Source organism: Wolffia australiana, chromosome 17 (genome assembly GCF_029677425.1).
Source record: "Wolffia australiana isolate 7733 chromosome 17, ASM2967742v1".
NCBI classification, from domain to species: domain Eukaryota; kingdom Viridiplantae; phylum Streptophyta; class Magnoliopsida; order Alismatales; family Araceae; genus Wolffia; species Wolffia australiana.
The window spans coordinates 5,940,001-5,957,428 of NC_135851.1; the positions used below are offsets into that span (position 1 = coordinate 5,940,001).

The window sequence follows — 17,428 nt, forward strand, 5'->3', positions numbered from 1 at the left end:
ATGATGCCAATGATTTATCATTGTTGTCGTCAAGTTTTGGTACGAGACAAATGGCAAGATTATGACAGAACTGATGAAACGATGATGATGAGATGCTGATGATTCATTCTCATCCTCGTTGACTCGCCATCATTGTTCTGGATGCCGCAACCTGCTGTAATACAACAAAAAACCTTTTTCTACTAAAAAGATGAGCACAAACATGAAGAGATATCTCCTTCAACTTCTGCTCCAACTGGACGTCATCAAGTAGAAGCGACACAACATCCTCAGGGGCCATGAGTTCCCCTTGGACATGACCGCCTGTCATGACGAGTTGTTGTACAGTGCTCTTCTGGCTGGCTCTCTGTAAGATCTTTTCTTCAACTGTCTCTTTGCATATCAATCGGTACACAGTGACCTGGATTAAAAATATTAGATCAGAAAATCAAAAATAAACAAAAATGTTGTACACATGCCCAGAAAAGATGATTTCCAAGCAAATAAGAACTGGGAAATTTTGCGAATTATAGGTCACTGGTAGCTGAGCACATCAGTTAAACGGAAATTCAGTTTCATTAATCCTCATTCTGACCAAAATTACAATAAATATATCCATAACTGATGTGAGTACAAGTAACATAGATAGTTGGCTCACCTCCTTTGTCTGACCCAGTCTATGGGCCCTGTCCATTGCCTGCAAATCTAGGGTTGGATTCCAGTCGCTCTCATAAAAGATCACAGTATCAGCTGCCGTCAAGTTTATACCCAACCCTCCGGCTCTGGTGCTCAGTAAGAACACAAAAATGTCGCTCCTAAAAAGAGACGCCAAAATTATGATTCAAAATGTATTAGAAATGGACAGATTCAAGCTAAGAAAACATTAAAAAATGTGGCAGGAAAAATAAATGAGCCACAAGTATCGACAGGTTGAGGAAACTGCCTACCGGTGCTGAAAATCCCTGACCATGTCTCGGCGATCCATTATCGTAGAAGATCCATCCAGTCTAAGATATCTGTACTTCCTATAGTTCATGTAATCCTGAGGTTAAACAGAAGATGGATCAGAAGTAATTTAGAATAAAAAAAACCCATGTACAATAGAGATCAGCAAACAGTAATGATCATGTGATGCTATGGACAGGACATGGGTCAGAAATTGTTTTACAGCCTTCAAATTACGTTTTAATTCCTTTATTTTAAGTCCCTTAATCCAAATGTATCCGTGAATCTCATATCAATAGGTATTTGTGAAAATGCCCTTAAGATCATCAGTTTTTTTCCGTGGGATCTGGTAATGACTGTTACTGGGCTTGGCCCACTACTCTTGTAACCTATATTTGTATAGGTCATCTCCGAATTAAAATAGCTGTCTCTTTCTGTGTAACCCTAACCAAGAACGACATGTCTGAGTCTGGGTAGGCGACAGTCCTGGCTGTCAGCCAATGGTGTTGTACCACTTGTTATCAGGTCACTTACTCTATCAGATCCAGGCTAATGGGTTTTTCCATTAGCCTGTCTATGTAATAATGATACCTGGTATTTAAACCAGGGGTCTTTGTCAAAATGAAATATGTTGTTTTATTCTGTTATTACTATCCCGTTTAGGGTTCTTTCTTGTTCCTTGCTATTCTTGGGCGACATGGTATCAGAGCAAGCTGGAGCTTAAACTACAAGGAGGGGAGAAGAACTCCATACCTGTGATAGCATTTGGCCATAGCAGTACAAGTGGAAGTGAGACAGCACCAGTGTGTGTTTCCTACCGTATGACGTACAACATGTTGAGCTGTTGCTCAACAAGTGGCATCTGGAGTTGCATCTATTGAACCAGATAGTAGTCAATCAACAAGGAAGTGTCCTGTGTTTCCTGGCTGGTGGTATAGGGGAACAACCATGAAGAAAACTGCAAACAGACGTGCACCTTGGACAGATGGATGAGGTATCGGATCACTTACTCCAGTGTAGGATACTGAGTTCAATATCCTACACTGGCGTAAGAATGTGGGGCTTATTCTTGAAGGACGGAGGCTGAACTATCCTCTAACGAAGGGAGTGAAGCCATCAGATCTGAAATATGATGAGTGGAAGGCGAATGATGCTATAGTCAAAGCCTGGCTCCTTGGTAGACTGAGAGGAGATTTAATCCCAAAGTATCTTCTCTTAGACACCACAAAAAAGGTTTGGGACCAAATACACAAAAGCTGCTTCAAGAAGACAATTCCTGGCATATTTATGAGTTGATTACCAACGCAGCACGGCTTCAGCAGGGTGATAAGACTGTTCAACAATACGCAAGTGAGATTGCGTCTCTATGGAGTGAAATCGACCACTTCAAACCTATCCTTGGCACAACCTACACGAGCCAGGAATATTGTATGCAAGATCACCTCTATAAGTTCCTCATGGGACTCAATGCTGAGTACAATTCCCTGCAGAGCCAAAACTTGATCGCGATAAAGTTCCAAGTCTGGAGGAGGCCGTCCGACTATCCTTGAAGAGGAAAGTCATTTACATGGTAAACCAAATACAGGGGTAAATGCTGGGACAGTGGAGGTGAGCAGTGCCTCCAAGACCCATTCAAGTGAGATGCACAACCAAAAACTGCAGACGTCCAAGTCTACGTGGCAGGCGACGGAACCAGTTGTATGTTCCCACAGTAAGCAAAAAGGGCATAACATTGATACATACTGGGATGTGCATGCTCAACCACCTAGTCAAAGCCAAGCACAGAACATAATTGCACAGGAGTTATTCAGCAATGAATCAGCCACAAGTGCAGATGATGGACCCCAAATCTTGCGTACTGATTTCGTCCACTTGAAGGAAGAGCTGGACAAGTTGAAGAACTTAGTCAACAAACCAAGCACATCCATGTCATGCATTGGTGAGTATATTGCTTCCTTCAACATATCCCATGTACATAAAATGTCAGAATGGATCGTTTATTCTGGAACAATGGATCACATGACTCCATTCTTATCTAAATTCGTTGATTACTCTATTTGCTCTGGGGGCGGATGTGTGCTGACAGCAAGGGGAGAAATACTCCCAGTTACAGGCATCGGTACAGTAAAAATCTAAGACCTTGGTCTCCTTAAACATGTACTCCATGTACCTAAATCGAAAGCTCAATAGTTTCTCCTAAAAAGTCGGTAAAAGACACATGCCTTTGACTCACATTGGACTCCACTGGTTGTTTTGTATATGATTTGAAGTTGAACAGAAGGATTGGAGCAATTGAAGAACGACACGGACTGTTGAATGTGAATCATCCTTTGTAGAACAAGTCAAAACTATTTCATTCTGGTATGGGTCATCCTTCATTTGAACTACAAGGGAAAGTATTTCATGCCTTTAATAGCAATGTGGACTTGTCTAAATTGGTGTGTAATGCTTGCCAATAAGCCAAACATAAACGCTCTTCGTTCAAAGGGAAAGGTGGGAGTAGTAAGACTCCATTAAATCTTTAAATAGGGACCGTACGGGGACCGTGTGCTGCCTCATCTTTAAATGGAGCACGGTGGTTTATCATATACAAGCAGATGGCTGCACCAGGATGACATGGGTATATATCCTCAAGAATAAGTCAGATGTCACTGAGGTCATCAAGCATTTCCTTTCACTGGTGAAGACACAATTTGGTGTTCAAGAGAGGAAGTTCAGATCAGACAATGCAAAAGATTATTTCAGCAGCACATTAATGACTTATTTCCAGATGCAGGGCCTTATCCACGAGTCATCATGCATCAACACTCCACAGCTAAAAGGTGTTGCTGCGAGGAAGATTGGCCATCTTGTGGACCGTGCTAGGGTCCTTCCTCATTAAGTTGTGTCTAAGTATCCCTGGCGTGAAGCGCTAGTGACAGCGCTTGGATGTGAGAGTCCATTGAATCTTGTGTTACAACATCATCCTGATGCCCAGTTGAAAACTGGTCAAAAAACCAGGACATGTCAGGCTCTCACACCATGTCATAAAGATTTGTCTCTCATTGACTGTTGACCTAGCTGCCAGGTCAGGAGGGAAGAACAAAAATAGATATCCTTATTTGATTCGTAGGATTTCACTCATTTAAAAGCAGAGGGGTCGACCAACCTGTGTGACTTAAGGAGTCACGTACGCTGGCAGATAAGTGACCTCTTATGTAGGGATTGACATTTACAAAAAAAATTTGAAGAAAAACATATTTATATAATGCCATGAGAGAGAGAAAGATAAATAAATAGAGACAAAGGAAATAGGGTTTCTGCTGACACATACAGGAGTCTAGCCATGGACATTTAAGATCTATGAACAAAAGATCCTTAGAAACTTTACTTATGTATGACAGACAACAGAGTAGGAAAGGAATGACCACATAACAATGTGACTCGTTTCACAACAAGTAATTTCACTTTACATCTTAACGTAATTCTTTTATTGGAATCTATGAATGAATATCAGGATAAATGATGTTCAGAATCTTCTCCACCAAAAGCTCAGGGAATGGCACCCAAATGAAGCCTAAGGATTATGAAAATATCAGATTTCATGGGTCCAAGAAGAACGTGAGAAAATTGCAGATTTCTGACCAACTACCATCTTGTCTTGCAGAACCTAGGAACATATTCATGAAGTTACCATGTGAACAACATATACTTCAAAGAAATTCGCCTCAAAACTACAAAACCTTGTTTGCAGGAAGAGACTGGGTGCTGAGTCGCACGCACAACGACTCTATCTTTGCAGGGAAGAAAGCTCAAACTCAATAAAATTTTCACAACAGAACCATTCAAGTATTTTCCTACGTCTACACGGGAAGCCTTTACAAAAGCATGATAGCAAATTCAGAAATGTTCAACATGGGACAAAGGATCAAAAAGAAAGTATAGGCTATCTCAGAAAGCTAATAACAGATCTTCTGGACAGATATCTGAAGATACCACCACGCATTTGTCCTACAGAAAGATACCATAACCAGATATAAGTTTATCTTGAGTCTTCATTTATGGGCTACACTGCATCAAACTAATATTCAAATGAATTACTTTTAACCCTCAAGTTAAACAAAAAGTAACTTAGATTCAGGCTGCTCAAGGCCATGGCAAGGTTGATGAACATTAGCTTTAGAAAAGCAGCAATATTAAGCAACAGCCACCAATAATTTTGACGGAAGACCAAACATACCTCCAGAATATTAAGCATCTTTGTCATCTGTGCAAACAAAAGCACACGATGATTTTCAGCGCGAAGACGTTTCAACAATGCGTCCAACGTTTGAAGCTTCCCAGAGTCCTACAACAGGTCACCAGGTTAGAAAAATCAGTTCTTCCATGAAAGAGTGCTCAGCTATTCAATCAGAGATTTGCATGAAAAGACAGCTAATTGTCATACCGTGAGCATTTTTGCTGGATCAAAGCTTTGCATTGGCGGAGAAGAACCAAAAATGTCGTAAGTGACTTGGAGAATTGGCTGGGAAATTGGGACTGTCGAGTCTATCTCCTCAATCAAGTTGTGTGGAGGGTTTGGTAGTCGTGGTCCGTTAAATTCAGACGTTCGAGAAAACCCAACAAGTAATCTTTTAATCCAAGGATTATGCATCTCTTCAGTTGTTCGGTAGGCAAAGTTCCTATCAGAACACAGAGCAGGAATCTGCAAAATGAATCAGACTCAAATTAAACTCTAAGCATGACTTCTAAAGAGTATGGCTTAAAAAACTCACAGGTGGGGCTCTAGCGCTAGGGATGAAGGCATGGGTGAAATGAAGAAGCCGTGCATTGGACATGAATCTCTCTAGATGAGAGTTCACTAATGCCTCATAAGGGGCCGAGTCTGGGCCAGTGGCAAGCCTCTGCCTTAGTGAACTCAATTCAGACTTTGCCGGGAGCAACAACATTCTCAAAACAACTTGAACCTTCTCTTCTGGAATGGCTGAAAATTCTGCTATGTCGTTCAACAATCCCTCACCCATGGTCAATGTTTCAGCTATACCTCTTCTACTCAGCCTAGAGAGAGAGAATAGTAACAGCTCTAGAACCGAGGCCTTTGCAATGAATGAAATCTCTGATGGTGAAAGATCAATGAGGCGGCTGAAACCAAAAGTGCCGCTCTTTGAGTACATATCTATTTCAGAGCATTGGGGAACTGCTGACTGAGAAACATTATACTCTGAAAAAATGTTAAAAAGCCTCTCAATAGATCTATTTTGAGCAGCAGCACATTGACTTGCAAATGGAATCCCAGGGCATCTCATGACTCCTTCATAAACAATTTTCGGGACCTGAAAAACAGACAAAATAGCTGTTATTGGATATATATCTTATTTTTCTCCATCTCCTATTTCCATTTGTTTAAAGTTTTACTCTTATGTATTCACCGTATATATAACAGGCCTTTCAGCCAGATTTGAGAGAAATTTTTTATTTTCTCCATCTCCAGTGGCAGATCATTTTCTTCCGAGAGCCAGAATACAATATTTTTCTACTCAAGGGATGATATTTCACTTGTTGTACGCTTTATAGGATCTGATATATTTTTTTTTTTTGAACAATAAAGAAGGCCACCCGGGACCGGTGGCCTACTTGCTATCATTAGCGATAAAGATTGTGTACAAACAATGTACAATCAAACTCAAAATAGGCTATCCTCTCCCTCCACCACAAAACGACTTCAGCGCCTCCACATCATGAGCGGCATTCTCTACTGAAGCCGGCCTCTCGTTAAACACTACCTCGTTTCGCTTTATAGGATCTGATATATATGGAACAAAAATTTTAAATGCAGATAGCTTGCCTTATAGGTGATGGGATTCCAGGCTCCAGCATAATAAATGTCTTCCAAGTCCCCGAATGGAGGTGGCAGGAGAGAATTGGGTATTTCCCCAAAATAAAAAGATGTGCTACCCTCGTTACGCTCAAACAATTCAGGATGATTGCAGACCTGAAAAGTAAATAAATTGATAAAGTTTCAAACACAAGAAAATCAGAAATATAGAAATCGTTAAACCAGAAATTGCAATATTGTACCTTTCTCAATTGAATGACAATGTTCATCAGGTTGAGAATTTTTTTCTCATTAATTGTGCCACGACGACCATCAAAGAGTTCTGCTAGTGATATCTTGTTTTTAATAGCTTGGTAGAAGGCCTGCTGGCGAGAACTCAATTTACAGTGGACAATTACTTCCGTTTTCCCCGTCATTTCTGAGATAACATCCTTCTTCACCCTTCGCAACATAAATGGCTTTAAAACAGTATGCTGCAGAAAACCATCAGCCGTAATTCATATTTATCAATTTGAATGAATAGATGGCACAACTGAAAGATCCACAATCAGCGTGATTACGATAGAATAAAACTCACCAGCCTGTTGAGCTGATGCTCATTTAGCGTGCCTCCTCTTTCTGCATGACTCTCGATACTGAAGTAAAAAATCAGGAAATAAAGGAAGAGAACAAAGTAAGAAGCCAAATTATTTTATAAAAACAACGAACCAGAGCTTCTTTAGGACGTACCCTTTGGAAAACCACTCATTGAACTGATCATGACTGTCGAACAAAGTGGGCATAATGAAATGCAGCAATGCCCAGAGCTCTGCCATGTTATTTTGTATGGGTGTTCCAGTCAGAAGCAAACGATTTCGACAGTTAAAGCTAAGAAGAGTCCTCCATCGAATGCTGCAGATAAACAGGAGTACAGCCACATAAAACCTCAGAGCGACAACGGTTCATTTACAGGATTACGAAAAAGAAAACAGAAACAACTCGTTTGATCAGCAGATATATTTTTTTGCCCCAAGCGGCCAATATATCCTGTTGGTGTTTTGTCCAAGTCTTGTAAGTGGTTCACCTTTATAAGCGGCCAATGTGACTGTGTTTTAAATCAGCTCGAACAAAACAGAACGAGGCTTTTTGGCTTATTTGAAACCTTAGCTACCACAGGTGGTTTGCAGATGTTAAGGCACGGAACATCAAGGGAGAAGCTGACCAATCTTCTCTTATCAAGATCCAAAGAAGTAACTTCGGAGAATGCACACTCCGATAGTTGCATGAGTAACATAGCACATTACAGTTAGAACTCTTTCAAAAAGGATAAGACTAGATCTTCACTGCAGCTGTATAAATATTAGCGGTACATATAATATAGGATAAGATAACATATTGAACTTTATAAGAAGATTTTCTAATGTATTCATCTCGAAAGTTCCACATTTAAACAAATGGCTAGAGGGCCCAGGGACAAAGGTCAAACCTCATTGAGCTTTTTATTGCCTGGGCTTCATCAAGTACCATATATTGCCATTTCACACGCTTGAGGTACTTCTCGTCGGATACAATTAACTGGTAGCTCGTTATGAGGATGTGAAACCCGGAATCTCTGAAACCCTCAAATCCATTTAAAAAGAGACAGCCACAAATAAAATTGAAGAAGCTTGTTAATCAAATGCAATAGAATTTACCTTCTATACAAACGCTTTGGATGTATTTTTTTTCTCAATATTGTTCTCTCTTGAAGCCCACCCCAATAAGGTAGTGTCTTCAGGTCAGGACAAAAGCGCATTATTTCATCATTCCAGTTATTTAACACAGATGAAGGAGCAACGACCAGAAACGGTCCCCATAAGCCTTTCTCCTGTACAGAAGCAAGTGCACGGTCAACAAATAGTCAGATCAGGTCTTAATACCAAGGAAAACTAGATCAATTTTAGCCTTTTTTTTTTACGACAGACATCAATGTTATGAATTAGGGTAGAGGTGATCATAAGGAGCTGGAAAAAATATCAGTAGTACATAACTTAAATACAGGAGTAATTTACTGATATCCTCATGACCCAGAATTTTGATTTGGAAGAAATACTAGAAGGAATTTCCTTGTATCAGTAGCATCTCAACATAAGTCAGATGAACAATAGATGGAACGGGAGAACTGAAATGGCCGGTAATTGTATAACATGGGACAAGAATTTTTTTGTAAGTCACATGACCCATAATTTAATGACGGGACTAATGATATTTACTCAAGTGTTTCTCCACAGTTCAGTTTTGTGTAAATAAAAGAATAAGATATCTTGCGTTTATCCATTCTGAGCTAAATATATTACGTTAGATGCTATTTCAAGCAAATTCTGCACTTTACATCCGAAAGATATTCAGTCAATGTCACATGCAGTAAATAGCATATTTTTTCGATCCAAAAGATCCATTAACAGGTTAAAAAGAACCCTATCAGTTTCTAATCTACCTCAGCCAAATAAGCCAGAAAAGCCATTGCCTGGATCGTCTTTCCAAGGCCCATTTCGTCAGCCAAGATTCCATTCAAACCCTGAAAGAAAGAGTTCTGAGAAAACGGACTGGTTTCACAACAAACAGATGAAGAAGTAATGTGTGCCACACCTGCTCATAACAGTTCACTAGCCACTGCAAACCCTTTAACTGGTACTCCTTCAGCGTACCTTTGAACATTTTTGGTGTATCTACTGATGATATCATAGGCATTGTCGACCTGAAAAAAATCAGCATTCATCGATTGTAATATGGCAGCCGTCAGGAGCAAGAATTTTGACGCAGGCGCTATCAACAACTAGAACCACAACAGGTTTGAGGGCCTCAAAGCATCATGGTTCCCTTGAGTTATAAACAGATAAGGGAAGGGCTGACCATGTAAGAGGAGAGCTTTAGCTCTCTTCACTTGTACCTTTGGGTGGTTAACCCTTTGTCGGATGACCAACTTAAATCATTTTTTCAATAAAAAAGAGCCAAAACAATTTTTTTGAACCCCAACAAATATTAAGCTGTGATATGAAGTGAGGGATAATCTCTAGTAAGGTATGGATAAAATTTCTACCGCTTGCATGATTAGAAGGCTGACCAACCAAGGTATTCTTAACCTGGGTAAGGCTACAGTGAGAGCAAATACCTAACTGAACACAAAAGATCATAGGAGGAATGAGGCAGGCTAAGAGCAACATGTCATGAGATTAACATTTTAAACGGAACCCAAACGATACGAAAACAACTATACATAACCATTTATCATCTCAGTGCTAGTTGGCCCAATGAACGCTAAAAACATCAGGACTGCATCATCTCATAATAAAAATTCTCATTTTTTCAGGGAAAGTTCAACTTACGGATGCAGTAGGTCCATTTTCCCTGATCCATCAATTGAGACATCATTTCCAAGGCCTTCAGATTCGGCATTCTGACGCAGCCTGAGGCATTCACCATCAAATGCATCTGTAATTTCCCTTTGTTTCGAGAATGCTTTTTGCGCTGCACGAAGTGCCTCTCTTTTCAACTCAGCTGCTTCCAGATCATCATCTTCCATTATTTCAGAATCTTCAGAGGTTAATTGCAGTTCTCTGGAATCTTCAAGAGAACCGGGAACCTGAGGCGTTTGCTTGTTCTGCATGAAGTGGCTGTATAATTCAGTTTGAGACAAAAGAAAATTGAGTCTCTGTTGCTGTCTTTTTGCTTCACGGAGTTCTTCATTACGTCGCATTGCCTCTTGAGCTTCTTTTTCCTCTTTCTTTCTTAACTCTGCCTGCAATAAAGTATAAATGGCACATATAAAATTTGGCAAAATAATACACATCGACATCTTAATCGGCCAGACAATGATGAGGATTAAAAAACATATGAAAGGATGAAAGAATGGAGGACATGACAACAGGCAATAAAACTTGACAAGTTCAACCGCAGCCAGGAAGTCCAGGAATCATCGATCCCCAGCTCCCCTCCTCCGTCTTTATTTATAGGTTTTATTCAAGGAACGTGTAACTGAATGTGCCCACCATCCTTTCATTTCCATTCATTAACTCAATAATGGTAAAGTAATAGTTGATCACTATTGGCCTGTGAAGAATTCTAACAATGAAGAACAGATGCATACCCTGAGGCACTGTTTCCTCGTGCTATTTCTGCACCCAGATTATGCAGATGTGATGAATCAGCTTCTTCACAGGGAGAAAGTGCCTGAGTTGGACAAAGCCATTGAGGACTTGGCAGAGACGGAAACCAGACACCAAGAACAAATCTTTGCTGACAAGGGAGACTCTACACTCTTGTTTCCAAGAAAGTCTCCAGCCTAGTTCAGGACCAGACTGAACCGAGAGAAAAAATAAGACCCACAGAGAGAAGGATGGACGTCAGGGGAACTCCAAGGTTGACCTGTTCTGCACTCATTGCCAGCACAGTTAACACACCAGGGAGAACTTTTTCGAGATCCATGGGTACCTGCCGCCATAAGGTGAACACAAGAAAGAGAACTCGACGAGAGCTGATGTGGCTCAAACCAATGATTTTTACAGTGGAAGAGTATGACTGGTTCCAGAGAAGCCACCGTATCAAAATAGGAAACTAACCCGGAAAAACCATGGGAGAGATTGTGCTCCAACTAAACTCCATAACCTCCACCTCCCTTGTTTGCAAGTCTAGCACTATACTCAATACATCTGTCTCTGACATCTTACCTTATATTGCCTTGTTGATATGGGGACAACGGAACATATGACCCCCCTACAACACCAAGTTCATCAGTTATACCAACTGCAATGGTAACAGGAAGCTTATCACTGCTGGCTGCGGTATACTCCTGTTGCATGCACTGGATATTTTAAACATAAAGGATTGGATATTCTCACAGGATTGGTTCTCAATCAGACTGCTGCCACTCAGAGGTATTCAACGACTTCGGAGGCATGAGTCCTCCTGCACTCAGACTGCTGCAAAAAATTTGTTGTCACGGCCTGCGTTCAGACTGCTGCAGATGCATGTTCCTAAAACATACTGGAGCGAGGCCATTTTGAGCAACGTTCATCTCATCAATTGTCTCCCATCTCAAACTTTGAACCTCCTGAGGTTCTTCAGCAAACTAGAAGCATTTATTCCACAAGTGAAGGAGAAGACTGATCTTCTTCCCAGACCATTTGGCTGCACTTCCTATGCCCATGAAACCTCCTCTGATAGGGACTCTTGACCACCCCGTTGTTATCAAATGCAGCTTTGTGGGTTAATCACCCATTAAGAAGTGGGTATAAGTGTTAGGGCCCAAGTACAGGCAGTTCTATGTCTTTGCCAGTGTTATATTTGATGAAGCCTGAGAGCTCACATCAAAACCACGGCCCTCTTAATATGAGATATTAGCCCTGTCTTCTGTCCCTGCTCCTCGACTTCTCGTCGTTAGTCATCCAGAACCAGCAAGTAAATTGCCTGGCTAAGAAGTTACAATAGCCTAGCTCCCTGAGGCTCCCACTGAAGAGGTCATCATGGAACCTCGACAGATGATCACTCAAGACTGTGGCATCTCAGAGGAGGCATCTCACTAGACGATTGCACTGCGCAGAGGCACCAGGGGCAGCACGCACAAACCAGCACATCCCATTTCGAGCAATGTCTCCAATGGATGATTGGGTTCTCAATATAAGACATATCTCCATTCGATGGGGTTAGCGATGACACCCAGATTGGCCACTGAAGCATTGGCACACCATCACGAAGGGCCTTCAGGCTTCGACCTTTGCCAGATTGATATGAAAGCTCAGCACTGATGACATCCATATCAAGCTTGAGGGGGAGTGTTTGACACAGTCATCTTTCATGTGTCCCTTATTCCTTTATCAGTTAAAAGGTACGAATCTTAGACCCTAGCCAATCTTTTGCTACCTGGGAAAATCTGTGAGAGCAGTGGTTTACAGTCTGCATAAAATTGATAGCTTTTGTCCCTTCCAAAGATATTAATCACCGGCAAATAACCACAGGTTACTCTTCCAAGAAATAACAATGGCAGGCTATGACTGTAACAAACTTTCTGGAGAACTACTTTAATTTTACAGATTACCTTTGGTCAGTTTGCTCTTTCTTGGAAATCTATTAATAAAAATTCAATTAAAGAAGCCGTAAATTGCTGTAAGCTACGGGAGGAGTTCCCGCACATATTCCATCTGGCAAGGAATCCCCAAGCATCGGTCAGAAATTTTTGGGATGACACATAGAACCCAATTTTGGAGGGGGTTCTTTCTGATTAGAGGGTGGACGAATGGCTAAGCATGCAGCAGGCCTTGGCAAACTTGCAGCCTTCGAATGGGACATGGGATGGCTGGGAGTGGAAAGGCACAGCTTTTCCTGTTCGGGATGCATAGGAAGCTTTGCGAAAATGATACAGAAGCAGATTCAACGAATCTTATCTGCCGCTCACTTTGGAAACAAAAGGTCTCGGTTAAAGTATGGATTTTTTGGTTGCTACTGGCGAGGAACAAGTTATGAACAGAGCCCTCAGAAAGTGTATGCTCCTGGACACATCTTCTGAGTGTCCCATGTGCACTCAAGAAGAGAAAAATTGTTTGCATCTATTCTTCGAATGTCTGTTTGCCCAGGCAATTTGGAGGCCACAGAAGCTCACAGGGGTGGACGTGTCTTCTGACAGGGCAAGCTGGGGCTCCATCAGGGGAGTATGGGCACGGGATGTATGGGATGGGAAATGATCCTCGTGGTACTATGGGCAATATGGTTGCCCCGCAACGAGGTGATGTTTAGGGGAAGGGCTGCCTCGACGAACAGTCTTACATGATGTGGAGAGCCTCATTACTTATTGGTTTGGAAGGAGGGAGGATCGGAGAGAGGACCATGTTGGTTGTGTACTGTATGTTCATGTATATCATTAATTTCGGGTTGATCACTGCTTTTGAGTGATCTTCCCTCTTTCTTTCAGAAAAAAGAGGCCGTAAATTGTTCAGTATCTGCATTGTGTAGTCCACATGATATACCAGTGACTCCACATTGATGGTGAACATGAATAAAACATTTTTATAAATAGATTTCGAAAGGAGATCAGAAAGTGACAAGAACATAGGTTATATTTAAAGGGAGGGACGAACAACTTCTGCCCAATAGTAAGAACATAAAAAAGTTTGGAGATTCCAAATTGAATTAAGGTTTTAAAACAGGAGCATGTATAATGCACTTGATGTTGCGTATAACTATTCACGGGGAGAACTAACAGAACAGAAACTTGATATGGGTGAACATTTTGATTTGAAATACATGTAAAGAGATGGATGCTAAAGAGAATACTCACTTGCTCTTTATCTGCTTTTTTCCAGTATGCAAGCATATCCCTGGCAAGCTTCCTTGTACGAACAGAGGCACCTCTCATCAACTTAAAAGACCTTGCCACTTTAACTTTAACCTGATCATCACACATCATCGGAAAAGATCAAAAATATGGAAATAAAATATCAACAAGTTTTGAAAGAAAAAAAATCAAAGTATTGAAAAATAAAACAGATTTCAGAAAAATTAGGGAGCCATTCCAGGTGATAAAATATCTCTGGCATACCTCTCTTTGACAATTCTCGGAGCATCGTTTTGCATCTGCCATCTGTCTCCTATGCAAGTTGTTAAACGTACGGTGATGTTTGGGGATATCCCGTCTAGCAATGTTGATCCATACTCTTCCAATCTTTTCCATCTCTTCCCTCTCAACCACCGAGGGATCCTTCTTCACGATTTGCTTTTTAGGAAGGCTGCGTTCAATAATCTGTATGTGACCAACAAGAGCTTACGCAGTTATCAAACGGCAGGGTGAGAATGTTTAATTAGTGTTTAGTAAGGTGTCTGATAAAAAAATTATGTTACCATCTAGCTTCCTCTTTAAGGCACATTTAGTTTTTTTCAAGGATATAAAGCACATAAAATGGAACGAAAAGAAGAGTGTTTGAGCCCCAAAATTCTTTTCTACTGAACATACTCTCAAAAGTTGAAAACCATTAATTAAAAGAAAAACCACAAAATGATAAACAAATATACAGAAACATACCTCATACGATTCCCCTTTTTCCAAGACTTTAACGAAAAAGACCTGCAGGGTACCAGAATCATTCATAATCAACCGCCTCATACGGCCAGCAGCACCTTCCGGAACACCAAAGGGATCCAGTCCAGCATCACACACTTCGAGACTAAACTTTGGGAGAGAATTACAAGAAGACAATGCCTTCAACCTTGCCTGAAGAGACTCATACATGGGTATAGGTTCACCCATTCCGCCTCGATTCCAAGAGCCAAACTTCCTACCGGCAGCCATCATTTTCGAAATGGAATGCATATCAAGAGAACCCCTCAGGTAATACTCCTCTATCCAAATATCTGAAAGGCTGGGTAACTTGAGAGAAGTCACAAGCTTATCATAAGTGGGGGGTATCCTATACGTGATCCCCTCTCCAATGTCTAAATATGTTGAATCCAACGAGGAAAAAACCTTGCTTCCCCTGCCATACTCTGATCCTACATCACCGCCGTAATATTCAGGTGACCTTTCCATGTTATGCGAAAATCCCTCCTTAAAAGAGGCCACAGGATAGTTCTCACGTCTTTGAAACTTTGAGCCAAGAATGTTCTTTGAAACTGGTGGTACAGAATGGGTTGATGAAGCTCCATAAGGGGAAGATTTGTACTTTGATCTCTTGTACCTCTGAGCATGTTCTCCGAGCATTGAACGGTACTGTTCTTCAGAAATTTGAGTTTCGTAGCCATCTTCTTCCTCTTCACTACTGCTTGGTTCTGTCTGGATGGAAGGTTTCAAGCCAGAATCAAGCTCACCAGAGTGCCTTCTCCTCCTCATCAAGACTCCATTTCCACGTTCTGGCATTGCTCCCTGATCTGAATTTCAATAAAAAAAATGCTCCCTGATCAAGTTTAAGAAATTCTGAAGAAGATTATAGTAAAATCCACCAACCAAAAAGAAACAAGCCGGCCAGAAATATTTTTTTTACAAGTGCGCCATTTTAAAACCGTAATACCTTGACTGTCTCTGCTATCGTCTGGGCTACTTTTTCCATGAATATCAAAGTCTTCAGGTTGGGGCAGACGAAAATTTACCAACGGCTACATTCAAACAAAGATTTAGAGGTGGCAATTGATCCAGTTGATCGTAATAATTCGAGCGTGATTAAAATAAAGAATCCGTGATATGAGGCTAAATCAAGGATTCTGAAGAAAAAGAAAAGGAAATAAAACGCCAAACATTAGGACTAACAAAATTGGACGCGAAAAAAATCAAGATGTGTTAAAACGTTTAGAAACGTTTAAAAGGGGTAGAAGATCATAGCAGGGAAAATAAAAGTCTTTAGTTTGAGAGAGACAAAAGGGCTACATTCAAACTCCAAATGATCATGAATATAAAGAACTCCAGGATCGAAGCTACAGACTGAATTTCAGAACAGGAAAAAGAGGAAGTAAAAGACCCAAACCTTAGGAATAACAAAACCGGACGTGAAAAATCCATAATCAAAAATTACAGATTTAAAAAATCATAAAAATCACTGCATGAAAACCAAAGTCTTCAGGTTGAGACTGACAGAAGTTTACCAACGGCGACATTCGAACGACTGAAGCAAGATCTAGAAACACCAAAAACTCCAAATGATCATGAATAGAAAGAACTTCAGGATAAAAGCTACAGACTGAATCTCAGAACAGGAAGAGAGATGGAAATAAAAAGACCCAGAAGTCAGGACTAACAAGACCGGACGCGAAAAAATCAAAATCAAAGTCTACAGGTTTAAGAATCATAAAAATCATTGCAGGAAAATCAAAGTCTTCAGGTTGAGAGAGACATAATTTTACCATTGGCTACATTCAAACCACGGAATAAATATTAGAGGTGCCAAGAACTCAATTTTTTCACAAATGAAATAACTCAAGGATCAACGCTACTACGGACTGAACCTTCGAAACAGGAAACGCAATGGAAACAAAAACCCCATACCATACAATTAAGATAACAGGACGTAAAAACCCGCACTTTACCACAAAACACCGTCGAAACAGAACCAAGCAAAGCCCACAGAAGCAATGTCGCACAATCCCAATCGCAAACTAAATCGAAAGCACAAGGAAGTTCCTGGCCAGCCGGCGCAGAGACCCGCGTAACACACCTCGAGATTGAAGAGATTGGAGTTAGAATATCCGTTTCTAGGGTTACGCCGACGGTCCATGCGCGCCTATGACGTGCTCGGGGCCCCAAAACATCGATCGAGAACAGCGCCGGAGCTCGATTTCTGGAAGAGCGCAGCGAAATCCAGGCGAGAGCGGGGACGGCACGAGGAGGAAGACGACGCTTGCGAGGCGAGTCGGGGGATGAAGACTGGTAAACAAAGGCATGGCTGTGAAGGAAGACGAGGGCAGGGAAGAAGAAGAAGAAGAGGGGAGAGATGAGAGAGAAAAAAAAGAAGGGGTTAGAGAGAGAGAGAGAGAGAGAGAGAGAGAGAGAGAGAGAGAGAGGGAAGTTCTTACACTGGAGGTTAAAAAAAATACACAAAAGTATACTCCGGATAGTCGCGGACGTGGACGATGGACGGAACGGGACGGTTTTCGTCCCTCCGACGTCTGGATTCAGTACAGGGCTCGAAGGACGGGACGAAATTTCCGTCTGACGGTACGAAAACCGTCCCGTCCAGTCCTCCTGGGACGAATTTT

General features: G+C 41.2%; 1 protein-coding gene across 4 annotated transcripts in view; it reads right to left on the bottom strand.

The window, feature by feature from the left end:
• The window catches only part of INO80 (DNA helicase INO80-like protein), a 19,198-nt gene extending 2,009 nt beyond the window's left edge, over positions 1-17,189 (bottom strand). For all 4 annotated transcript variants that reach the window (XR_013584268.1, XR_013584267.1, XM_078588858.1 and 1 more), the window contains exons 1-20: positions 16,888-17,189; positions 15,751-15,835; positions 14,769-15,610; positions 14,289-14,489; positions 14,028-14,138; positions 10,084-10,496; positions 9,347-9,455; positions 9,195-9,275; positions 8,413-8,585; positions 8,205-8,330; positions 7,469-7,630; positions 7,317-7,374; positions 6,982-7,212; positions 6,749-6,895; positions 5,679-6,236; positions 5,351-5,608; positions 5,144-5,251; positions 927-1,021; positions 638-794; positions 203-400 (exon numbers count right to left, since the gene is read on the bottom strand). Coding sequence is in view for 2 of the 4 variants with exons in the window: in XM_078588858.1 (XP_078444984.1) it covers positions 203-400; positions 638-794; positions 927-1,021; positions 5,144-5,251; positions 5,351-5,608; positions 5,679-6,236; positions 6,749-6,895; positions 6,982-7,212; positions 7,317-7,374; positions 7,469-7,630; positions 8,205-8,330; positions 8,413-8,585; positions 9,195-9,275; positions 9,347-9,455; positions 10,084-10,496; positions 14,028-14,138; positions 14,289-14,489; positions 14,769-15,610; positions 15,751-15,835; positions 16,888-16,947 (4,173 nt within the window). In the remaining 2 variants the exon portion in view is untranslated. The remainder of the gene's footprint in view (positions 1-202; positions 401-637; positions 795-926; positions 1,022-5,143; positions 5,252-5,350; positions 5,609-5,678; positions 6,237-6,748; positions 6,896-6,981; positions 7,213-7,316; positions 7,375-7,468; positions 7,631-8,204; positions 8,331-8,412; positions 8,586-9,194; positions 9,276-9,346; positions 9,456-10,083; positions 10,497-14,027; positions 14,139-14,288; positions 14,490-14,768; positions 15,611-15,750; positions 15,836-16,887) is intronic.
• Between the last annotated feature and the right edge of the window lie 239 nt (positions 17,190-17,428).